The sequence below is a fragment of the Gouania willdenowi genome, chromosome 1 (genome assembly GCF_900634775.1).
Source record: "Gouania willdenowi chromosome 1, fGouWil2.1, whole genome shotgun sequence".
Classification (NCBI taxonomy): Eukaryota; Metazoa; Chordata; class Actinopteri; order Blenniiformes; family Gobiesocidae; genus Gouania; species Gouania willdenowi.
Genome location: NC_041044.1, coordinates 41,477,127 through 41,502,548, shown reverse-complemented (window position 1 = coordinate 41,502,548; position 25,422 = coordinate 41,477,127). Strand labels below are relative to the sequence as shown.

Genomic DNA, 25,422 nt, shown 5'->3' with positions numbered 1-25,422 from the left:
TTCTATTTATGAAAAGTTTTTCAATTTTTTTTTTTTTCAAATACACATCACACACAATAAATATCAAATAACTGTCTGTATCCTATATTTAAACTTTCTCAAATATAAATCTAGTTTAAAAAAATGCAGTATAAAAACATCTGAGGTGGCACACTAATACTCTGTTTATAGCACACTTTAATAAACATGATCAAAAACTATTTCTAGAAAAAAAACTGTATCTGGGGTCACCGGACATAGAATTGGGGTCACGACCCGAAAAAGGTTGGCAACCTCTGCTTTAATCTGTACGTATTAAGAGGATTGACTGATGATTAGCAAATTATTTCAAAAGCAAAGAGACAACAAAAGACCAAAATTAATGAAAAAGTTACTGAAAAGATACCATTTTATTTCTTCAGTTTCTTATATTTATATCAATTCACAACATCTCAAACAGCACGACAAATGAAAAGGCCATAAATGTTCTTCAAAAACTTCAAATCAGTTGAATAATTTCTCAGATGATTGACAAAATTCAAAATAAGACAACAAAAAACAGCAGTGTGAAAAATTCATATCCCATATATAATAATTTAAACCGCAACAGTTCTGAGAGGTTTAAGAATGTTTTCAGCCCATTACCATTTTATTATGCTAATAACTCCCAGAAGTGTATCAGTTTTCTTCTGCTTTGGGTGCAAATCTAAAGCTTTTTTGATACTTGAAGTTAGCGTTCCTGCTAATAAGATAATACAGGCAAAGGGAAGCTTTCAGTAGGAGTTTGTTGTTGTGACAAGTTTGCGATTGTATTAATGTAAACTAATTACGCTTTGGAAAAATGTCTTAATATCAAATCCTTTAATCATCAACAACAGCAAAAAATAAATTGGTCTTCGACCACATTTTTATTGTACCTTCCTTCTGGAGGATGTGTAAGTATGGAGGTAGATTTGTGTCCTCATTATTCAATAATAATAAAACATTTCAATTTAAAAAAAAATTTAAAAAAAAATCACTTCAATCAAAAAATACTTTTCAGTCAAAAATAAATATTTTCAATCAAAGAAAAAAAGGGAAGAAAAAAAAATTGAGACCCAATTGATTGCATTTGAAGACTTTTTTCTTTGATTAAAAAGGTTTTGTATTTGGGCCATATTATAGCTAGTACATTTGTTGCTTTATTATGAAAAAAGAATGAAGAAAACTTCAAACAAACAAAAAAAGTGTTTGAATGCAAAATAAAATTTGAGCCCCCAAAAATTGCGTTTGAACACTTTTTGTCTTTGATTAGAATGAAAAAAGTTTTAAAGCTCTTTTTTTTTTTTTTTTTTAAAATCAACATATTTTTCGTTGATTGAAAATATTTATTTTTGATTGAAACGGGCTTTTCAGATTGAAGTGATTTTTTTTTTATCGCAAAGTTTTTTGGAGGATTCAATAATAAAGACACAAATCTACCTTTATATGTAAAGTAGAAACTGGAAGTTTAAGGAGGGACCACTCCCACACCCATTGGACCTGCCAGATGAGTCATGAAACCTATTCAACACATGATGAACACACCGATGGAGGATTAGCTCCATGTTAAGACACAATGAATAGATGAGGGTGAATGGGGGGCACAGTGTGGGTGACAATGGTCAGATACCATGTAAAGGTGTGGGTGAAAGGCAGGCCGCTATGGTTGGACGGCCGTCTCCCAGTCTCCATTGTCATTCCTCTGGAAGAGCTGTGGTTGGCCCCCTGGGAATAGGATGCTAGAGTTCGGATGTTCTAGAAGGAACCGGATGGTGGACTTCATGTGCTGGACAAAGTGTGGTGGCTCAGCCATGGGAGACGTGGACAAGTACTGCAGGAGAGAGAGCAAACCTTTTAGACACGTGAGTCAAACCCAATCACTGATTAAAGATGGCAGAAAAAACATCGATCACCATGGTTGTTAGTTTCAGATGTTTATTAGTGAAAGCTTTGTATTAAAGTTAATCAGAAATGGGATTTTCAAATAGAAAGTCTCAACCTGCAAACTGTATGCCAGATATGAACACTGCTCAACATTAGTGTGAACCTGCATTCTGTCAGTTGTAAAGAAAAAAAAAAAAATATCAATAAGAACTTTAATAAAGTGCAAAGATGTTCCATATTATTTACCTTCAGAATGATGTCATCTTTCTGTGAAAGCCAGAACCCAATATCTAGATTTGGAGACCACTTGCATGGATCAATTTTAACGAGTCTTCGACTGGAGTCGTAAATGTTAACCATCTGCAAGAAGAAAAAAACCAAAAAAAAACAATAATTGAAAACTCATCGGTCATTGGACCAGAACGGGAAATTATAAATTAACGCGGAATTAAGTACACCTTGAAAAGGAATAAGGAAATTTTAAAAAAGGAAAATCTGAGCCTCTACAAATGGTTCATGAACCGTTACTTTATATTGCACTTGACCAGTTAACCAGGCTACAGCCATTACAACCTATCTTTAAAAAAACATTATACATTAATACATATTATAATAAATAAATAAATAAATAAATAAATAAATGTCATCTTTATATCCAAGATTTATTTTCCAATATATTAGGGCTGAAGGCTGCTACATTTCTCCTCCTAGGATTTAGCTTCAGTGCCCCCTACTGGCTAATAAGGCCCAATGCAATTTCACAGTCTGCATTTAGATAAAAAATAAGATTTTTTTTGTTAACCATTTAAAAAACCAAAAAAGTTTGTAAAATAGCACTTTTGTACTTGAAGATTTGATGAATGTTAATGATGATTTCAGGATATATTTTACCACAAGAAAAGAAAATCACATCTGAACAAATAAACTAGAAATAAATCACAGTGGAACGTACCTGACCCCCAGAGAAGGTCCGTGCTGCTCGAAGCTCCTCCGCAGGCCCTTTGTAAGAGAACGACGAGGGAAACACTTCTCCTGTTTTCACATCTACACCTACAGTATAGATGAATAAAAATACAACATGTTTCATTGAACATGTCTGTCATTAAAGTATCTAAATCCTGCATGAAGCCCATTGACTGCTCACCAATTCCATACACCACAGGTCTGTGTGTTCCATTGATGACGCTGTCGTTCATTTCTACCACAGAGCAGAGAAAAATAAATGAAGCCAAATCTGGTTTGAAACTCAGATTTTTGTAAAACTCTTTAAAGTCACCTGTAATGCAACATGTTTCCAGATGAATATCTTCTTTCTGTTTTTGAAAAGCCGCTGTGAAGTGTATAAAAGGTGCGTTTATTACAGAGCCTTCTGTGTTCTACAACACAATAAAACAGGGTTTTTCAACCATGGGGTCAAGACACCATGTGGGGTCGCCTGAAATGTACAGTACTGATTAAAAATGGTAAAAAAAAATGTATTATTTTCAAATTAAAACACAACACACAATCTTAAACATTTCTATACTTTCACTTTCTCAAATATAAATTCAGCTCAAATATTATACAGTATAAAAAATATCTGAGCTGAACTCAAATGGGGTCGCCTGAAATGTCTAGTAAATTATTTTCAAATAAACAAAAACTGCTAATTTTTTTTTTTTTTGCTTTTTTCAAGTTTTTATTCAGTATTCTTTTTAAATTAAAACAACACACAATCTTAAACAACAATTCTATACTTTCACTTTCCCAAATATAAATATATCTTAAAACACGATCGAAAATTAATTCTAGAAAGTAAATTATCTTTGGGGGTCGCTATAAATTTGTGATAATCAAAATGGGATCAAGATCCAAAAAAAGGTTATGAACCACTGCTTTAAAAAAAAAAAAAAAAACGAGGCAACGTTGTCAAACTTTACCCAGGATGTTGTGACTGAGGGAATGCGATGTTTTTGACTCGTCGTTAAAGCCCCCGACCAAGTGGAGCTCCAGTCTGTGGGACGGAAATAACATGAGGTGTCAAAGGAAATATAAACGTGACACTCACGCCGACTGTGTGTGTGTGTGTGTGTGTGTGTGTGTCATACCGGCCCTCTTTGCAGACGCTGCTCAGCAATGTGACGGTTCTCACAAAGAGCGGCACTTCAGACCATGTGCTGGACCCGTCACAGTGAGCAAGGCAGACGGCTCCGCTTCCTAGAAAATACAATACAAATGTATCATTAAAGCCTTCATAAAAAAAACATTTCACACTTGAAATAAAAAAGGCATTTCTCTAGTGAAAGCAAGTTTACCAGTGTGTCGCAGCACAACCAAGTGACAGGTGGTGGCATCATCTGATCCAATAACTGACACACAATCTGTGGGAAAAAAACAGTTTGGGATAATATTTATGCATTCTTCCTTTTTTTCATCTTAGTCAGAGGTGAAAGTAATGGATTACAAGTACACACGTTACTGTAATTAAGTTGCTTTTATGGATTTTTATTAATTTTTAATTAAAGTCATTGGTGTTATTTTGTTAAAAAAAAAAATTGTACATTTTGACAAACCTTTTATTTCATACAGATGCCTTTGTGGAAAATAAATTAGGTTCCAATTGTGGTAAATTTGGCCTCTTCCTTTTTAAGTTTATACATGAGATGTTTACTGTATGCAAGGGAACAGTAGCAAGAGTTATTACCAAAAATAAACGTGGGATGTGAAATTAATTGAGCTACTTTTTAATTGTACTTGAGTATTTTATGTATTAATTACTTGTATTTGAGTACAATTTCAATCAAGTACATAAATCAGTACTCTTTACTTATTTACCATCATCTGGAGTTGTTGCAGCAAACTCTCTTTGCTGGATGTATAGCAGGCCTTTGGTATCCACGACAACGAGCGGCTTGGAGCGAAAGGCTCGCGCATTTTCCTGTAGTCAAAAAAAAATCAAGCTTATGATTAAAATGTCTAACAGTTCCTCAATTTCACAAATCTCAGATCATATTCAATTTATCGAGCTGGGAAAAAGGAGAGAGTTTTCCATAAAGTCAGCAAAATGATGGTCCATTGTTCTATGAATCTGTGATAACCACATTTATTAATTCATCTGAATAATATCCACTGTTATCTAGGAAGTTTATTTATTATTTGTGCCATAGTATATAGTCATCTTAAAGATGTAAATCCTTGTTTTAATCAGAAATAAAAATGGGTTAAAAGTGACCAAAAAATTGTGGAAATGAGGTGAACTGGGATTTTAAAAAACAACAACAAAAATTGGTTGAAAGTTGCAAATGAAATTAGAGTGACTAAAAACATAGAGAAAAAATAGAAAAAAAAGAGTTCAAATTGTCAATATTAGAACAATTAGTTTAAAATGGCAAATATTGGGTATGACAAATCATAAAGGTGGAATATTGTGAAAAGAGGTTGAAAGTGACAGGTCAACATATTTGACATTAGGAGGAAAAGTGGTGGAAAGGGTTTATAAGTGCTGAAATGTCTTGAAGGTGAAAAAAATGTAATGAAAATGTAATGAAATTTGATGGAGAAGTGCCAGAAATGGGAGTAATGTAGCAAAAATGCATTAAAAAGGGCAAAAATAAGGCAAGAAAAAGTGATGACAATTGGTTAATATATGGCAAGTTTCGTGAAGTTGCAGAAAAAAGGTAAAATTAGCTTCTTGAAGGCATCTGGCGACCACCTCCCAGTGTCATGAGACCCTAAATGGCAACCTGACCCCAAAGTTGAGAACCCTTTCATTCAGAACTTAATCAATAATCCTACACCAACACATTGATTGTACACTTTTAATCATTAATGTGAAAACAAATAAGTTGATTTGTTTGATTTATGGTTATCTAATTCATGTCTGTTAAATATCCATTCTTAAATGACTGATTGATTTAAAAGAAACGTGTCCAACATCTCTGTCTCTCTGACTAACATATATTTATAAACTCAAACAAACATACATTTACATTTACTTTTGAATTAACTGTATTTTGGGGTGTCTTCAGGGTGGAAAAGCTGGTTTTAAATGGGGTAAATCAACCCCTGTGAGCACTGATGATATTGGACATTATAACTCGCTTTTGCAGCCTTTTAATGCTGATCTTCATGAGTAAATGAACATCTAAAGCCACCAGGATTGTGGCCCTCGAGGACCTGATTTAAAAACCATGTCCTAGCTTTAAACACATGAGGAAAAACCAACCTGTAAATGCGGATTTCTGTCGAAAAGTTCCTTCGTTGAGTTAATGTGGTCCACTTCTCTACTTTGAATGAACAAAGGCATGTCCTTTAGCTGGTTATCATACTGTAGCACATACTGTTGGTGTCATATATAAGAACCAATGTTATTATTTATAACATAGGAGAAAAAGGACTTCCTTATCCTTCTTCTTCAGTGGTTAAAGGAGCAGCACAGTGGCACAACAGCGCCACCTATCGCACCGGGAGATCACACTGTTCATTCTATCCGTACGTTGCTCCCCTATTTGACCAGCTTAGGTCACGTGATAGGTCTGTCAGGAAAAAAAGTAATCAGAATTATTAAAAAAGTAATAATACTACTTTTACATTTAGGTATCGACTGCCTAAAGTGTGAATCGGCAGTAATGTCAATTATTTTTGTGCATTTGTAGGTTAGTTACAGACAGAATTAGATTTAGGTCACAATGAATAGTTAGGAAATAATGTCGAAGCCTCACGAAGTGAAAAGTAAGTTCCCATACCGGGAGTCGAACCCGGGCCGCCTGGGTGAAAACCAGGAATCCTAACCGCTAGACCATATGGGACTGAAATGTACCGCCATCATTTTGTTTGTCAATTATATAATAACTACACAATTAGGCGATAGCATAGCAATACCTTGATACACAGCGTAAAAAATACAGGAAATTTATGACACTTCAGTCCCATATGGTCTAGCGGTTAGGATTCCTGGTTTTCACCCAGGCGGCCCGGGTTCGACTCCCGGTATGGGAACCACTAGTTTTACCACAAGTTCCTCAGACATATAAAGTCGATGATAGATCACCGCATTAGTTCCTAACTCTAAATTACTTCTCAACCCACAATCAACCAATTCATTTGAAGTAATGTAATTGTTTACTATTCTTTCTACTTTCTGTTGCAAATCTCGTACCCAATGAGAGTACTGTACTTTGTGGTTTTCTGAGTTAAATACTTTAAAGTTCGAAAATTGTAACAGTGATTGGCACTTTTATTTTGAAATTTTGCCCAGAATTACGTCCTTTTACTGTAAAAACTGCCTCAAACTAACAGTCTGCGAGCATTTTCTTAACAAAGTCTACTTTTAATTTTTTTTTTAATAAAGTTAGTGTTTTATATCTCGCGGCACCTCAATGGTCCGCAGATCGAGATTGGAGACCCAAAAAAAAACGCCAACGTAGACATTGGCATTCCCGGTTGGTATTTGCGTAAATTATGCACGTAATAAAGTTGCTTGCCTAACGTATTGACGTCACATTGTCAGTAGTTGCGTAGCTGAAGAAAGGCTGATGAAAACAAGTTCGACGTTTGATTAGCTTCAGGACGAACGAAACAATAGTTTAGCGAAGCACTTTTTAAGCGTAATTTTGGTTCAATTTACGTTTTGAAAGCGTTAACTAAAGAACCGTTTTGGTTTTAGATTGAGTTAGCTGCGCATATATTGTGTTTGTCAATCGAGTTTGGCGCTGACGGCTGTCCTAAGCTAAGCTAACGTGCTAAAAACAACATCCATCATGAGGGGAGGATCGTCCTATGGAGACAGAGACCGTGGACGAGATCGGTACGTTCTTCACCTTTATGAGCAATAAACAAGGACAGAAGTGAGATTAAATAAAGTCTACCATGTTCATTTAAAAAAAAAAAAAAAATCACTATAATTTTTGATTATTTATTAATTGTTTAACCATGCTTGAATTTGTTGTCTTAGGTTGACTCTTCATGTAGGGGAATCTTTTCACGACACATGCATTAAAAAAAAAAAAATATATATATATATATATATATATATATTTTAATTCAACCAACCAAATTTAGTTTTTTTTTGTCTTTTTTTGGCCAGCTTTCCGCGACCCACCCAATACAGATCCGCGACCCACTTTTGAGTCCCGACCCAGCAGTTGAAAATCACTGTCCTAACTCTCTTCCCCTGGTCAGGGTTCTGCAACCTTTACTCTCAAAGGAGACATTTAACCTCATCTCACCTGGATTAAAGTTGTCATGGAGCCGAAAAAAATACCTTCTCAATGAAGACAATATCTTGTATTAAATTCTATACAGTTAAAATTATATAGAATGTTTGATTTAATTTGACTTGTTTTTTATTGGTCATCTAAATGGCAACTTATAAACAGTTTAAAATTAAATTAAATTAATTGACATCAATAAATAAAACAGTATCTTGCTTCTTCAAATTTGTACGCATCTCAGTTTACCTAAACACAATGTTATATGAAGAAGATTTCTTTTAGTTAATGTATTTGAAAGGCTACAAAAAGTAACTTGAATTTGATAATGCATGCTAATTGCTAATTTCTTGCCACACATAAAGTTTGCATATTTAACCTGCACATTGGTGGTTAAATGAATCTGTTCCCGCACAATTAAAATCTCTATTTTCTTCCAGAATATTGTTTTTGTTGGTTTAATTATCTTGCCAGGGATTTAAAACTTAAGGGTAGTCACAGGTGCAGGAAAGTTGATGGTCTGTAGATGTTGAAGGAGGTGAAGTAGGAACGTTCTGAGTCATTGCACAATGTTAACACATTGTTATATTTGGACTTTATTTGTCATTAATCATTAATAGCCTCTGTAAAAAAAAAACAAAAAACTATTTATTTCAATAGTTTTTTTTTTTTTAAACTATAGGGAGCCATTTCATAAGAGTCAAAGAGCCACATTAGGCTCCAGAGCTGCAGGTTGCAGACCCCTGCTCTGGGAGAACCACAGCAGAACATCTGGCCTGGCATCATGGTCCATCAGTTCTGGTCCCTCCATGCTGATTCTGATGAGTTCCTCCTTTTTGGTGTGGAATAGTGTATGCGCTGCGCATGTACGCTCTCCGCTCTGCACCCCACATGCGCTCCCTCACTATGCCTGGTGAGCTCAGCGTGCTCTACCCGCCCCACGTTGTGACCCTATGCACTCCATTGCTTTGCGTGCCCGGAAAACGCCTGTCCCCAGTGTGTGTTTGTCCCAGTGTCTGTGAACGCAGCACGGATCGTGTCTCTCCCCAGTGTTGGTGACTCAGCAGCTGTGTATTTGGGGACATGACAGTGAATGTAGTGTCCATGTCGGACCCTGATTCATAGGAGGACGACTCAACAGGACAAAGAAGTTTCCTCCTTTTGGATTTTCAAAATAAGGTCACGCTACACACTCGCAAAGATGCGACCAGATTAAATTTTCACTCGCATACACTGAAAAAATAGTCGCATATGCGACCAATTTAGTCGCAGTCTTGAGCCCTGGTATTATTATAAGTGATCTGGCTTATTGTCTGTTGTGCATTTAAAGTTGAGTTTTAATTAAGCAAAAGTAATTTTTTTTCAGATTAATCGATGTTGTCTTTGATAGAATACCTCAAAATAGTACTACTGGTACTACTAGTCCTGGGCAATATATCAAGATTTAAGATTGTCATCGGTCGGCCGTTTCATTTAAGCGGTTGGAGGAACAGAGTAGAGCTGAGGCCACGTTTCCAGGTGCAGACCAAAGTGTATTTATTAATGACTTCCAAGTAGTAGTATTTACAAAAAAATAGGCAAAAACAAGGTTAAACATGTGCAGAGCTCCAAACATAGCTCACATCATGCAGCACTCTCTGCTGCAGGTCCACAACCATGAGAAAAGACAATCAATAAACATTTGTTTTAAAAAGATAATATGCATGCGTCTTTTATAAACAAGTAACTTGACTTGACTTGCTTCATTACAAAGATATATCAAGAATTATCTTTTGGCGATATAGAAAATTACAATATCGCATGTAATGGTATATTTTTATTTTATAGCTTATTTTGTATTAAAATACTCATTTTAGGAGTCACTGTTTTTGCTTCTTTTCAGAACAGCATGAAAAACACATTTAGATGGATTTCTGAGTGTATCATAACCCAGACCATCTCCTAAACAAGCCACACTACAGAACTCACTCACACGTGCTGTCCCTTATAGGAGAAAAAGCTAAAAGTGGCACATATTGTGCAGGTGTTTGTTAATAAATGTGTCAGTGTGGCGTTTTGCATTTGCAAATTTAACCCATAATTGTCTTTCTGGTCAGACTTTATTGAGTTACATGTATAACTTCATTTGACTTATATCGTTTAGCTTCATTTCGAGAAAAAATATGGAGATATGCGTTTTGGTTAATATCGTCCGTTCCTAAATACTATACAGACTACTACACCATACTTGCGGGTACAAATACAAACACTAGAATTAACTGTAATATTATATTATTTTGTAGTAGGCCCACTCTAGTATTTAATTGGCCGTGGCTACGGGTACGTGAAACGTATCCATAGACTGCCACTCCTCATTGGCCAGTTTAGGTCACGTGATAGGTGCACCACGTTAGCGAAAGGTCCAGAAATGTACCTATAGTCCTGGGGGCTATGACTACGTTTAACGTAACACTTTCAATTTAGTTTTATTGCTTGAAAATAGTGACATAAGAAAATTCATTTGTAAACAAACACAAGCACAACTCATCAAGAATAAAATTTAATAAAAACAACTGTAATTTCTTGTGATCCCACCTTCCAGGCCACGGTTCGGGGCCATCAGCAGTCATGGTGGTCCTCCACCAATGAAGTTTGGCAGTGTTGGTGAACGCCTCCGTAAGAAGAAGTGGAATCTGGACGAGCTGCCAAAATTTGAGAAGAACTTCTACACTGAACACCCAGAGGTTCAGCGCATGAGTCAGGTAAAGTTTAAAGCAGTTCTGTCCTTTACACTTAGTTGTTTAGGTGATTGTTGAAGGAAATGCAATAATTTACTCTCCTATCAGCGTGCCAATAAAATACAGATGACCTGGTAGGTTGTCTTTGTAGGACCTGCAATTTTTTGTTTAGAAGTTCCCCAGCACACATTGTTCTAAAACATGCATGTGAGGCATTACAGTGTCGTTTTAAATAAAGAGAGAGGAAAAAAAGATCCACGTCAGATTGCTTTATCCGTGCCGGATTCATTTTTTCTATGTCAGAACGGGAATTTCGTTTTCCACGATCATGTAAAATCACAGCCCTTTTCTTTGTTTCTCTGCTTTTCAGTTCGAGGTAGACGAGTTTCGCAGGAAGAAGGAGATCACCATCAGAGGCTCTGGCTGCCCAAAGGCTGTCACTTCTTTTCACCAGCCTCAGTTTCCACGTTAGTCAAGCCTTTACTTCCTGTACACTGTATAGTGTACGTAGTTTATTTTAGTCAAATTATTGGTTATTTAATGTTTTACTGCTGATTTTAACATTATTGATTTTTTAACTCTTAACTGTTTTATGTTGCACTTTTTAATCATGTAAATCATTGCATTTTCTTTTTTCAAAAAAGATTATACTTTCCATTAGGCCTGGGCAATATATATCAAGATTCAAGATATATCGAGTTTTCCATTTTGGTAACATAGAAAATTACAATATCGCCTATATTGAAATATTTAAAATTCATAGCTTATTTTGTAATAAAATACTCATTTTTGGAGTTGCTGCTTTTGGCACTTCTCAGAACAGCATGAACAGCACAGTTAGATGAATTACTGAGTGTGTCTGACTCCTAACCCAGACCTTCCCCTAAATAAGCCACACTACAGAACTCACTCACACGTGCTGTCCTTTCTTGGAGAAAAAGCCAGAAATGGCACAAATTGTGCATCTGTTTGTTAATGAATGTGCCTGTGTGAAATTATTAATCAGCAAATTTAACCTAGAATTGTCTTACTGGTAAGACTATATTAATTTAAAGATATCAAGTTTCATATCGTATATTACCATTTTGATAGCGATGATTATTGCAACAACACTTAATCAGTAGAGTAAAACTAACTTGTCTCACAACGGTCTAAACCCAGTTCATGTTCCCTATTAGTGTTAGTTTCCACCATGCTTTTACTGTTGTTGTGTATGATTGGTCATTTTGATGATTGTCACTCCCAGAGTACGTGATGGACGTGCTGAATCAGCAGAACTTCAAAGAGCCAACTGCAATCCAGTCTCAAGGTTTCCCTTTGGCTCTGAGTGGCAGAGACATGGTGGGAATAGCACAAACCGGCTCTGGAAAAACACTGGCAGTAAGGAATGGATCTATCTCCAACATCATCCATGATCACAGAAACAAGAACATAGTTTATTTTCATCAGAATGTGCAGCCGTATTTTAATTTGTCATTGTGTCGTCCTCTGCAGTATCTTCTTCCCTCCATAGTTCACATCAACCACCAGCCCTACCTGGAGAGGGGAGACGGTCCCATTGTAAGGGCAGTGGTTATTTCTTCTGTTATTGTGTTCTCTGTGTGGTCTCACAGTCATCCTGTCCTCTCCTAGTGTCTGGTTCTCGCTCCAACCCGGGAGCTGGCCCAGCAGGTCCAACAGGTTGCATATGACTATGGAAAATCCTCCCGCATCAAGAGTACCTGTGTCTACGGTGGAGCACCCAAAGGACCCCAGATCAGAGACCTTGAGCGCGGTGGGTAATGTATTACTGAATTATATAAGTTGTTTATTTTTATGTATCTATTTTGCACAGTAAAAAAAAAAAAAACAATACCTAATATCACGTAAATAGATTTACTTTGCAGGAAGAGGCATTTTGAAATTAAAACATCACACAATCTCAAACATCTGTATTCTATTTTATTTGAAATAAAATGTAATATAATGATATCTGAGCTAGTGCTTATTGTCTGTCACTTTGTGCACTAACCCTGGCCACTCTAGTGTAACAAACATAAAAAACACATTTTAGTCAGCAAAAAAGTCTCTGAGGTCCCCAGAAATTTGTAATATCAGAATGGGGTGACAACAAGAAAAAGGTTGGGAACCACAACCACTGCACTATGATCGACATCGCAATATCAATAATTACAGATAACACCTTTACAGCTACAAAATGGTATGAAATACAATTTATATTTTTAAACTTGTGAGAACAAGTAAATGGTAACTAACTGTAATTCAACTACTAATATAAAACAAATATGTTTATCAAACTCTCAAATAAAAATGTTTTTAAAAGTTTTAGCTTTTGCGTCAACGACAGATTCTGATTCTGTCATGTTCTTAAATTATTTTTTAAAAATTAACCAAATACATCTATAAAAGTGCCCAGTATGTTTTATTAAAAATAAAATGCATTGAGAAGTGATGTAGTTTAACAAGGTCTGATGTGGTTCACTGACACCTAGTGACCCGGTGTTTACGTGCTATGCATATATTGGCACAATTAAATGTTTTTGTCATTAAAAGACATCATTTAAAAAATCCATTCAGACATTTTTTTTGGATTGATGCAATAATCATGTTGTGAAATATTGCAATATATCGTCCAAACAATTTTTTTTCTTAAACCCTTATACTGTATAATGGTATAAATCAGTCATTATAGTGCAAAAAAATTCAACTAATTGGTGAATGGTCATGTTTGAATATTTATTATTGGACTGTAGACTTTAGTCTGGTAATTTTAGCATTCAGAGTAAAAATGATGAGCTCATTGGACTCCAGGTGTTGAGATCGTCATCGCCACGCCTGGTCGTCTCATTGACTTCCTGGAGGCGGGGAAAACCAACCTGCGCCGCTGCACCTACTTAGTGCTGGATGAGGCCGATCGGATGCTGGACATGGGCTTTGAACCGCAGATCCGCAAGATCGTGGAGCAGATCAGGGTGAGACGAAGGCCGACATCACAGAAATCACTACCTGCGTATGTTTATCAGTGTGTTTTCATCCCTCCTCTGTCTCTCAGCCCGACAGACAGACCCTGATGTGGAGCGCCACCTGGCCGAAGGACGTTCGGCAGCTGGCCGAGGACTTCCTGAGGGACTACGTTCAGATTAATATCGGAGCTCTGGAGCTCAGCGCTAACCACAACATTCTGCAGATAGTTGACGTCTGTATGGAGACAGAGAAGGACCACAAGTAAGAAAGCAGATTAACTTTTTAGGATTTGGTCGACTGTCGGCTGATAATTTCACACCCAGTTTGTATTTCTTACCACTCAGACTAATCCAGCTCATGGAGGAGATCATGGCTGAAAAGGAGAATAAAACCATCATTTTTGTGGAGACGAAGAAACGCTGTGATGAGCTCACTCGGAGGATGAGGCGTGATGGGTAATGTCGACAGTATTTCTCTGAGAAAGGGTGTCAAACGTTTCTTGATACCATTCCTTTTTTTTAGGTGGCCTGCCATGTGTATCCATGGAGACAAGAGCCAGCCTGAAAGAGACTGGGTGCTCACAGGTAATCATCAAGTTTTAACATGATGCTCAGTTCTTTCTGTGATGCACGTGGATCGTCTCGTATCACATTTTAAGCCTTTTTTAATCAGATAAAAACATAATGTGGGCCTCATAGATCAATAAATTGCTTGAAAAAAGATATCTCCACTGTAGACACTTTTTACATTAGTGGTGAAATAACAGATACATCCTTGTGTCCATTTATTTTTGTCTAATCATTACAGTCTTTGAATTAGGTTAATTTTTAAATTAAATTGGTCAAATCTTAATCAATAAATCTGCTCAGATTCAGTAAACCATTGATACCTGAGGGATGACTAGATAATAATAATGCTGCTCTCATACATCGTTATATAACATATTATAAATGATTAAAATGAAGCAGTCAGAATAATCCATGTCAGTACATCTACAGTACAGCTACCTTTTAATTGTAGCTTACACATGGTTTTTAATTCACATTTTTTATTTTTGACATACATTTTTGTTTAATTACGGTTTTCTTTTTTTTATTATTAGGGGGCCAAGCCCGCGCGGCCAGGGAACCGCGTATGTAAGCATACGCGGTTCCTAGGACCAGCGGTGCTAGGAACCCTATTGTTATCGTTCCGATTATTATTATTATTATTATTATTATTGTTACCTTTTATAGTTCCGTTGGTAAAAGTGTTGCTGCAGGCTAAACCGTGCAAGGTAGGATGGTGCCCTTTGGAGGGTGGGTCCAAAACCCCCAGGGGACCTTGGACGCAAAAATTCACATATATCCGCCAGCAGGTGGTGCTATAACCAAGGTCAATGCATTTTGGCCTACAACTCCCAGACTGTATGTCGCACATTCAAAAACTTCATATGGACAGATTCCCTGAGTAGCACTGAATCACCTGGGCTAGGCCACGCCCATTTCCATCTAAACTTTTGTCGGCGCAAAATCACAAAAACTGGAAAACCTACTTTTTAGAATTACCCCTTGGGATTTTGTCCAATCAGTGTGAAACTTGGCACACTTTTTACTTTTTGGGGACATGGAAATACAGGCTATACTTTTTGTCATCAGAATATGTGTTAAACTAAATCTACAGAATACACAAACATTTACACAAAATATAAAGTACAATTGAATATGCCACAAAACTTAGAAATATACAAAACTTTACTCAATGAAAAATGTTTTGGTGTGAATGTGTAGCTACAAGTCCACAGCACTATGAACTACATGGCCAGAATAAAAGCATCAGAATTGAAAAATAATGTAAAAACTGTTTATTTTAATTGAGGGGTATAATATTTTGTCAATGTGTTTTTAAGCAGCATGACTTGTATTTTAAAGTAAAATAAGGTTACTATACTGTAATATTTATTTAATTTGCGTTTACAATGGGATTTTTTTGGGGGGGGATATGACCCCTGCCCCCATTTGTCCATCTACAACATTTTGCTCAGAATACTGTGAAAAAAGAACAATAGGGCTCAATGATGGAATGAAAGTGGAATTAAAATTCATGGAGCTAACAGAATTTAAACACAAATTTGACATAAATTGTTCATTGAGAGATTACTAAAAAAGAATTTTAAATTTAAAATCAGAAAAATATCAGATTTTTTAACTTAAAGTCAGACTTCTCACTTTAAAGTTGGAATTCTGAGAAAAATGTCAGATTTCTTCATTTAAAGTCAGAATTATTGAGGAAAAAAGTTATTATACTATGATTTTCATGGTATGACCCAACTTAATAACTCAGTTCAACACAACAATTATTTTTATAAACATTTTGTTTATTCATTTCTTCTTTCATCTTTTTTTAAAAGTTTCTTCCTGCATTCAAAGGAGGAAAGAATGGAAAGAGAGGAGAGAGGAACATTTTAAATCATCATGGGTGGGATAGAGATTAAGAGTCAAACTTGAGGTTTATTTTGTTCTAATGTTTGGTTTTCCTGGTAAACCACTGGCGGATTCTTTTCCATAGAGGTTTCTTTTTAGCGTGTCTGGACCGCTCTTCTTCTAATTCCACATCTTTGGCTTTCAGTTGGTTCTGTGCTTCTACCAGGGCGTTCTCCAGCAGGGTCACCTTTTCTTTCACCTGCTCCTCCAGACTGCAGTAGGCCTGCTCCTTTGACTTCACCACTTCTAACATGTTGGCGTTCACATCCAACAGTTGGTCGTGTTGATCACTTTGACTTTTGAATTTCTCCTGCACCTGCCTGAGATCGGCCCTCAGAACGTCCTTTTCAGTGTTCTGCTCATGGAGCTCCTTTCTGGAAACATCTAGAGCCAGTATGAGATAGGCCAGGTCCCTGTCTAGTAATTCCATCTGGTACGTTTTAAAGAATGACTTGTATCTCATGTCTTCACATGTGATACACCCTGGTGGTGCTTGGTCAGGTACCAGTGTGCAGCCTGGTTCACAGGGACTCACTGGTACGGTGGCTGGTGGATGGTTCACCTGTTCATCATCACCCTTGTCTCCAGGAGATGATGGTTGGTCTCCCTTCATCTCCTGTGTCATAAACTTCTTCCTCCGAGGTGGCTTTGGCGGGTGGAATGACGCCCCTCTGAATTTGTTAAATAAGGGCTCAGAATCCCCAAAGTCACTAAAAGTAACGTCCATCGCTGGTTTTTGATCCATCATCAATGTTTCAAGAAACAAAAGCAGGAGAATGTTCAACAAAAAAGTGTAGTTTTTAGAGCTGTGAGCTTTGAGCTGTGTTTGCTACTCTAGAAGAATCCAGGTACTTTCAAGTCATGTTGCTTTCATCTCCTGTGTTTGTTTTCATTTCTGTTGTCATGGTTACAATCAACACAACATTCTAAATGATGATTTGCTGCTGCTTTATTAACAAACAATAAAATAATGAAATTAAAGAAATCTAAACAGGGCTAAGAACCCCCCCCCCCAAACCAATAAATAAATAAATAAAAACTCAGGTGAATTAAAAGTTGATTTAAAGCAGGATTTGAAAGTCTGCAGTGTGCGAGCCTGTTAGACGTTGGAGGGTAGCTTACTTTACAGCAGGGTTTCTCAAATGGGGGTACGTGTACCCCTAGGGTTACGCAATGGCCCTACAGGGGGGACTTGAGGGAGAGAGTGGAAAAATAACAAATGAAGTGTCCGTTTTTGTCCCCCCCCAGGCATGAGATGACTGGAAATAATAAAAACTATAGAAATAAATCTATTCGGGAGCCACTAAATCTATTTTTTAACCTATGTGGGGTCGCCTGAAATTTCTGAAAAATGTAATTACTTTTTTGTAATTATTTTTTATTATTAAAACAACACAATCTTAAACAACTGTATTTATATACTTTCACTTTGTGAATATAGTTAAACTAAAATGCAGTAAAAATAAATACATATCTGATCTCAAACATGATTGAAAACTATCAAAATAGGGTCACGATTCAAAAAAGGTTGTTAACCACTGCATTAAATACTGTTTCTTTCCATTTATTTACTCAGTTAGATTCTTTAAAATGTGTGTTTTCACTTGTTCATTTCATCATTATGCTATATTGTTGTTTTTAAATAGTTTTCTATGCAAAATGTTGTAGTCGATCAAAGGGGGTACCTATATAGAGTCGCATCTTCTGACAGGCCACGCCCACTCCCACGGCATATTACTCTTTGTAAGTCACTACACATCAAAAACCTTCTTTTTCAAATTCCTCCATGGGGTTTTGTCTAATCAGTGTGGCACGTAGAGTCTTCAGTTGGACTTGATCTAAAGTTGATAAAATAATTTTGTTGGCTCAAAATATGCGCGAATAATTACTGAGTAAAGTTTTCTAGCTAGCTATAAAAATGTATAACTGTTGCATGTCTTTGTCAAAATAAATGCTAACAACACCAAATCTGAGATCCTTGGTTGTCATGTGACTGTGGGGGCATGAGCAAAATTTTTATAATTTATGCCACTAGGGGGTGCTGCAAATATGGGAAATGTATATCTCTTAAATGGCAAGACCGATTTTTACCAAATTTGGTGGATATGACCTTGGGTCGCTCCTGGGGCCGTGTTTAGTTAAATTATTATGTTGAGGGCTGTGAAATTTACAGGGTACATATATAAGAGTACACAGACCACCCATACCAAAATGTGCACCTTTAGGTGGAGCTATAATGGGTGCAGATGCATTTTGGCCTGTAACTTTCATATTTTAAATCACATCTTCCAAAACTTCATATCCATTTGTTCACAGCAAATGACACATTGGCCTGTGTCCTGACGCTCGCCCCAAGCCCGTCATCTTTCGTGACGTACTTTCACGGGCTCCACGAAACCTGGGGGCCGAGTCACGTGGGAAGGCTTGGCCCCCTTTCATAACTGCTTGCAGTTCTAGTTATTATTATTATGTTTCCTCAGAAGAGTTGAAAACCAATTTTACTAAAAATGGATTTTATTGAGCCCTAGGCACCTGTTCAGCTAATGTGTCCCAGTGTTCAGATGTTTGTCTTGATAAACAATGTAAAGTTTCAACCTCTCACTTTTTACATTTGTTAATCTTGTGGGTCGATCAGATATTCAGCCGTGGTTAATTTTACGGATCGATATGAAACTATTAATTTGAGAAAATCACAACATCATTAAAAATGGTTTCTACTCCTGCAGCACATAAAAAAGACATATTTTTCTTAATTCTCTTTTCTTGAACAAAATCAGATTCATTGTCAAGTATGAATATTTCATATTTTGTCTTGGTTTGCGTTCTGTGAGTTTTTTTTCCTGGTAAACAAAAGCATTGTTGATGTATTCACTGTGTTGTATGTTAATTTCACAGAGTTTCGAAGTGGCAAAGCCCCCATCCTTATTGCTACAGACGTTGCATCTCGTGGTCTGGGTATGTCTCATTACTACGTTTTGTTCACATTTGTCTTAACCAATGCTATAATCAATTTTTCAAAAAATACACACAATACATGTCAAATTGATATAACATATGTTGCACTATCAAAAGTCTGAAAAAACAACATTTCTTGCAGAGTTCTCTACTAAACTTTCCTACTTTAACCCTAGAACACTCTCACTACCAGGTGATTTTTACCCGATATATTATATCCAATAAAAAGTAATTATCATCAAAATATTACAAAACACAACACAAATTAGAGTTGTGTTCTTTTATTTTCAGCTATGCCATGCCTAACAAAATAAAATTTAAAAAACTACCATGGATGGACCAAAATTACTGAAAACTCTTAGAAAAAAAAGAATGAAACTGGAAACTTGGTCTTTGCTCCAAGGAGGAACAAAAAATTTAGATTTTTTGATTGGGTAGAAATGATCCCCTGACTAAAATATTTTTATCACCATATGAATTTCCTTGAAAATCATCACTTTGTGATATTTATTTACAACTACTGGACTAAATAAAGATAGCATGGAAATTTCAGGACCACTTTTACTTACTTTTTTTCCTTAGATGCAGTCAGTAAATACAGGGTCTTAAGAATGGGACACGATCACTATTGCTGGGTGAAAATCACCCAAACATCCACACCTTCTAAAACATCAGAGAAGATGCTAATGCTACCCCGGAACCCACGACACTCTGACAAACACCACTTCATGAAAATGATGTCAATACGTTTGCTCGGGTGAAAATCACCCGTTGATAGTTTTCTAGGGTTAAGAACAATGGAATGTTTTACTCGAAGCTCATCATCAGTCGAAGATATAAAAAGAGTTCAGTTGTGAACCGTCTCTTCTCGCCCTGGCTGCAGACATTCTGCCCCTTTGGTTTATACTAGTCTGTTTCTTGTTACTGCAGTAGAAACTATTCCTTCATGCGGGGCTCTTTGGCAAACTGCCTGAAAGGAGGAATGTGCAGGGCCCGTGTTCCTGTGGAGTCAGCACTAATACAGACATCACACGTGTGGTTAGACTTTGTAGTGGGGGTGTAACGATTCATTTTAGAACGATTCAATCCAAAATGATTCCGTGACTGGAAATTGATTAGGTACCGTTTTTTTTTTTTTTTGCCAAAATAATAATGTAACCAGTGTGACTAAAATAAATACCAGGATACTGTACAGTACAGGTGGGGTTTTATAGATTCCTGTTGTTTCTTGTAATTTATTATGGTGATAAACAACATTTAATGGCAAATGTATTCACATTTTATTTGAATAAAGTTCAACCAACACTTCACTTTAAATTAAGTTTTGTTGTTTTTTCACCATAAAATAATACAATATTAATCTTTTTTTTTTAATGAAGTGTAACCAAGATCTGTTGAGGTTATATGAGCAGTGGTTAAATCTGATACTTGTTGTTTTAACTTGATAATGAGCCTGGGGCAGCTTCAGCAGGTCCTGGTGGTGTACGGTGGACACAGTGAGCAACTCCTTTAGAATATCTATGTCTGTGTTAAAGCCAAAGTGTTTCACACACTGGACCACAAAGGTGGATTTCTCGTTCGCCGGCTACTCTGCCATGCTATGTTATGTGTTGTTGTCTGCTGGCACATGACGCCACAGACAGTAACGTTTTCAACACTAAAATCGCTTTTAAAACAAATCCATATAAAGTCTGCCATTCTTAAAATCAATGTTTTATTTATTTTTTTAATGATACAATTGATTTACTACCTTTTAAAATAATTTGAGATCAATTAATGTCATCCTGAAGGCCAACTTGCCGAGCACAGATCGATGTAGTTGCATTGTCGGAATATAAATTGATTCATTGATCTAATTGATGAATTGTTACACCCCTACTTTGTAGTAATTATTATACAAGTTGTATCAGCAGAGTCGTTTTTTTATTTTATTTGAGCGAGTGTGACGTTTAATTTGAGAAGGGGGGGTTTAAGAGTGACGTCTTGCCAAAACTTCTATGACTCTATCCATGTTTTTTTCCCCCTCTTCTCCTCTCAGGGTTTGGCAGCACACGGCAGCCATAGCAGTCTGTGCTGCTGTCACTGCCCCGCCCCCCCGTCACATAAAAACTAGAGGCTTGGTTACGTTCGGAGGGGTTAGATCCCTTTCTTGGTTAAATTTCATCCTCCCCGCTTTAGTAAACCAGCGAGCCTTCCTTGGGAGCAGCCTGAGGATCCTGTATGTCTGCCCACCCACAGACAGACAGACAGGGGGGGGAGAGTTAGACGGGCTCGTCTGGATCCAGTCCTGGCAAAGGGTCTGAGGAGGCTCCAGCAACGCAGCGAGAGAGCAACAGAACCGGCCGTGTGTGCGTGTGTGTGCGGTTCTGCTCCCGTCTGACGTTGCTGTTGGGAGCGGACGGTAAGGGAGGAGCCACTTCTCCCCCCATCCCCCCCTCAGCCCCTCCTAATGATCCAGGACTGATCGGGGAGGGGGAATGACTACATTTGTAAACGCAACGTAAAGGGGTAAGTACCTCAGATCCCCTTTTGTTCTGAATTCTCCATGACCTCACCACACATTCAGCTACTGCCTTGTAACCTTAAGCAACACATTAGCAGCTTTGAGAAGCTAATCACTCTGTTATTGCTCAGCAGTGATGTCAGAGCCCCACGTCTCCTGTAATGAGAAACAGACTCAGGTCCTCGTAACACTGGAGTTAACGTTTGTAAATGTGGTTTTATTACATTAATGTCTCACCAACAAATGGCATTTGGTAATGTGTGAACCATTAGGGGTGTCCCAATACGATACTGATAATTATGTATGGTAAGGATTAATTAATTCAGATAACTTTTTTCAGGAAATGTACTTTGAAATGTACTTTGATCTCCTGTAAATTTCAAAGTAAATTTCCTGAAAAAAGTTGTCTGCATAAATGAAACCTTACCATATTGTTTCAAAAAAGAAGACAAAATGAACTTGCCGGAATTATACACATATTTAACTTCTGATACGGTACTGATATTGATCAGATACGATATCGGCACAGAACATACATACTTTTTTTTTTTTTTTTTTTAAATACTTCTTGTAGCTTGTACTGTCAGAAAATGCAAAAATCAAGTGATGCTACAAATGAATAGAAATAAACAGGTTAGAAGACCCTGAAAATTAAACTCAATAAATCCAATAAAAACAAATTATGTATGTATTTATTTATTTTTTGCTGGTATCCAATATCGATATCGGATTGGAACGCCCCTATAAATCATTTACAACAGCATTAGATTTGTCTTGTTAAATATTGTCTGATAAAGCAGGTAAGTGCAGTATGTTAAGGTTTCATTTATTTCAGGGTTTTACAACTTTGGGGTTGCATGAAAATAAAATGGGCTCACCTGAAATGTCTAGTAATAATAATTAAAATGTTTTTAAATTCTATTTATATATTGTCAGGAGATCAGAGTAAATTTTTTTGAAAAAGTTGTCTGAAAAAATGATACCTTAACATATTATTCAAAAAGAAGACAAAATGAACCTGCTGGAATTATAGGTAAGTGCAGTGCAAATATTTACATTTATATGAAAATTATCTTCAGAAAAACTAAAATAATCACATCACATAAAAGACTTTCATTCTCCTCACCCTTTGTGTCTAATTCTAAACTATTTAAACCAAAAGATGTGGAGGACGTGAAGTTCGTCATCAACTACGACTATCCCAACTCCTCTGAGGATTATGTTCACCGTATCGGACGCACGGCGCGCAGCACCAACAAAGGCACGGCCTACACCTTCTTCACCCCTGGAAACCTGCGACAGGCCCGAGACCTGGTCCGGGTCCTGGAGGAAGCCCGGCAGGCCATCAACCCTAAGCTCCTTCAGCTGGTGAACTCAGGCCGAGGAGCAGGAGGAGGAGGTAAGGACAACTAAACGATACGTTGGATTCTCAAAGGAATTCTCCTTGACTTTTTTCCTGCTGAGATGGGAACTCGTTTTCCATCTGTAATCATTCAGGATCTAAATATCCAAAACGTTCAAACAAAACACCTGAGATTTATTCTGTTTTTTTTTCATTTATAAACACTTTAGTTATACGCTACATGTGTGCAACTGTAAGATCCTCACAGAAGCATTGATTTATCATTTATTGGGTATTTGACCATATTTCCACTGGATGCGTAACTACTCTGTAACGTAAAGCTGTGCAATAATCGAAATTCGATAACGATTTCGATTATCACACAACAGTTACTTAAGTAACATAATCGGGGAAAAAAACTATTATTGAAAAAAATTATATATGTTTATATATATATATATATATATATATATATATGTTTAATTTGCTAAATCTCAAAGCTAAAGCTAACCTGCAGGCCAACATGAGGAAAGATGTTGCTAGCAGTCTGAAACATGGCAGGGGTTTAATGATGAAGACCTAGAGCAAAGACACATCATGTGCAAGAAGTGCTTGTTTGTGCTAAAGTGAACATATTTGATTTTAGTATTTGAAGGATTTTATTTATGTTTAAAGAACACATTTGACATTCTTTTGTACAAAAAAATAATTCACTTTTTGTTTGACAAATAATTGTTTAAATAATAATTTCAATTATGACTAAAATAATAGTGATTCATATTTTTTCTATAATCGAGCGGCCCTACCGTAACTGTCGCATAATCTGCAGTCTGTCAATTCCCACCGCCTCCGTCTATAATGCGTACCTGTTGCCCAGATGACGCAGGAGATCTTGCTAATTCACGCGTAATCGCGCAATATAGCGAGTAGTAGTGAATACAAAGAGAACCATAAAGCCACACAAACAGTTAATTGTGTCTTTGGAGAGGAGCAATAGGAAATCATTTCAGTCCTGCTCTGTAGATCTGCTTTTAAAAATATTATTGTGATTCAAACATAGATAACGTCAATATTTATGTGAAATATGATCCACTGCCGCCCTGTCCAGGGTGTAGCCCCACCTAGCGCCCGAAGAAAGCTGGATATAGGCACCAGCAGACCCCCGCCACCTTGAAAATGATCGTAAAATGCATGGAATATACGATCCGCCTTGAAGAATGCGGAGTATTTTATTTTGAAAATAAACCGGATACTTTCTTCCTGTCCCACACAAGCTTATCTTTGCTGAATTTATGCATTGTTTCTCCAACGCTTGGTAAAAATAAACGGTTTGCGTGTGTGTTGCGGAGTGATGTAGACTGATGGAGTTGTTACGCACATACGCATGAGGTGGAAATTTACAAATTGACTTTAATGGGAATGTATCAGCTCTGTTGCTGTTAAGCATTCAGTGGAAATTAGGGGGTAGGCTCTGGTGGAGTTGCTGACTCCTCTGTGAGTTTACCATCAAACGTGACAAACGGTTTCTCTCTGATTTATGAAGGTGGCAGGTCCAGATACCGCAGCAGCAGCAACTCCAACAACCCCAACCTCATGTACCAGGATCAGTGTGATCGGCGCATGCGCCCAGCCCCGGTTGGAGGAGACCGCGGTCGCACCAGCCGGGACGGAGAGCGCTCTTCCTCCTCCTCGTCTTCCTCCTACAGGGACCGCAGCCGGGACCAGAGAAACAACTACAGCAGCTCTGGATCCGACCAGTACCAGAGCTACAGCAGCAGGGGTGGGGGCTACAACCTTCATGATGGAGGTCGGTCCAGCGGGGGTGGAGGAGGGGGTCAGAATTCATCGAGTCAGTTCAGCCAAGCCGCCCCGCCACCATCAGCAGCTCCACAGCCTCTCATGACGCAGCAGTTCACCACAGCACAGCCTCCACTGATGAGCTTCATGGGACAACCATCGTACTCCTTTGCTTCAGCTCCGCCCCCACCAATCAGGAAGTAGAGCCCTGGTTAATAGCTCTTATTCTCTCAGAAATGTGGTATAAAAATGTGGATGTTTGGATAATTTTCTATAAAAAAATTTTTAACTTTTTTTATACACGAGAATTTAAAATGTGAAACAGAATTTATTTTCATTTTAGTCGCTGTGTCGAAAAAGCACTCAAACATGTGTGAGTGAGAGTACTTTCATTCCAAAAATCACAAACACTGACTATACATACATACATATATATATAACAGCACCGGCTGCTTCTGTTGCATCATTTTAAACTGTTTGGGGAAAAAAAAGAGATTTTCTTAAGCAGACTACATTCCGTAATTACACATTCTTCTGTGAGAATACAAACTTATTTGTACTTTTCTACACTTTTTTTGACAGGTAAAAGCATTTTAACGTTGGATCATTA

General features: G+C 37.2%; 2 protein-coding genes and 2 non-coding genes across 5 annotated transcripts; 2 read left to right on the top strand and 2 right to left on the bottom strand.

Moving 5' to 3' along the window:
- Positions 1–383: 383 nt before the first annotated feature.
- ntan1 (N-terminal asparagine amidase) lies at positions 384–6,302 on the bottom strand. Its single transcript, XM_028448121.1, has 10 exons — positions 6,089–6,302; positions 4,699–4,801; positions 4,179–4,244; positions 3,972–4,080; positions 3,804–3,877; positions 3,161–3,214; positions 3,029–3,082; positions 2,837–2,934; positions 2,131–2,244; positions 384–1,831 (listed from the first exon to the last, which is right to left on the bottom strand). Exons 1-10 carry the CDS (start codon positions 6,167–6,169, stop codon positions 1,661–1,663), a joined length of 924 nt encoding a protein of 307 aa, XP_028303922.1. The 5' UTR covers positions 6,170–6,302; the 3' UTR covers positions 384–1,660.
- A 297-nt stretch (positions 6,303–6,599) lies between these two features.
- On the bottom strand, positions 6,600–6,671 carry trnae-uuc (transfer RNA glutamic acid (anticodon UUC)). Its single transcript has one exon. It is a non-coding gene; the product is annotated as a tRNA-Glu (tRNA).
- A 118-nt stretch (positions 6,672–6,789) lies between these two features.
- Positions 6,790–6,861, top strand: trnae-uuc (transfer RNA glutamic acid (anticodon UUC)). The gene has a single exon. It is a non-coding gene; the product is annotated as a tRNA-Glu (tRNA).
- A 487-nt stretch (positions 6,862–7,348) lies between these two features.
- LOC114461735 (probable ATP-dependent RNA helicase DDX17) lies at positions 7,349–25,108 on the top strand. Of its 2 annotated transcripts, none has more exons than XM_028444037.1 (13): positions 7,349–7,669; positions 10,654–10,813; positions 11,160–11,256; positions 12,036–12,169; positions 12,284–12,349; positions 12,422–12,563; positions 13,601–13,761; positions 13,842–14,014; positions 14,098–14,208; positions 14,276–14,337; positions 19,111–19,170; positions 22,836–23,072; positions 24,559–25,108. In XM_028444037.1, exons 1-13 carry the CDS (start codon positions 7,623–7,625, stop codon positions 25,014–25,016), a joined length of 1,908 nt encoding a protein of 635 aa, XP_028299838.1. In that variant the 5' UTR covers positions 7,349–7,622; the 3' UTR covers positions 25,017–25,108. The 2 variants fall into 2 exon arrangements, with proteins under 2 accessions (XP_028299838.1, XP_028299847.1); XM_028444046.1 differs by lacking the exon at positions 7,349–7,669 and adding an exon at positions 8,892–8,911.
- Positions 25,109–25,422: the final 314 nt, after the last annotated feature.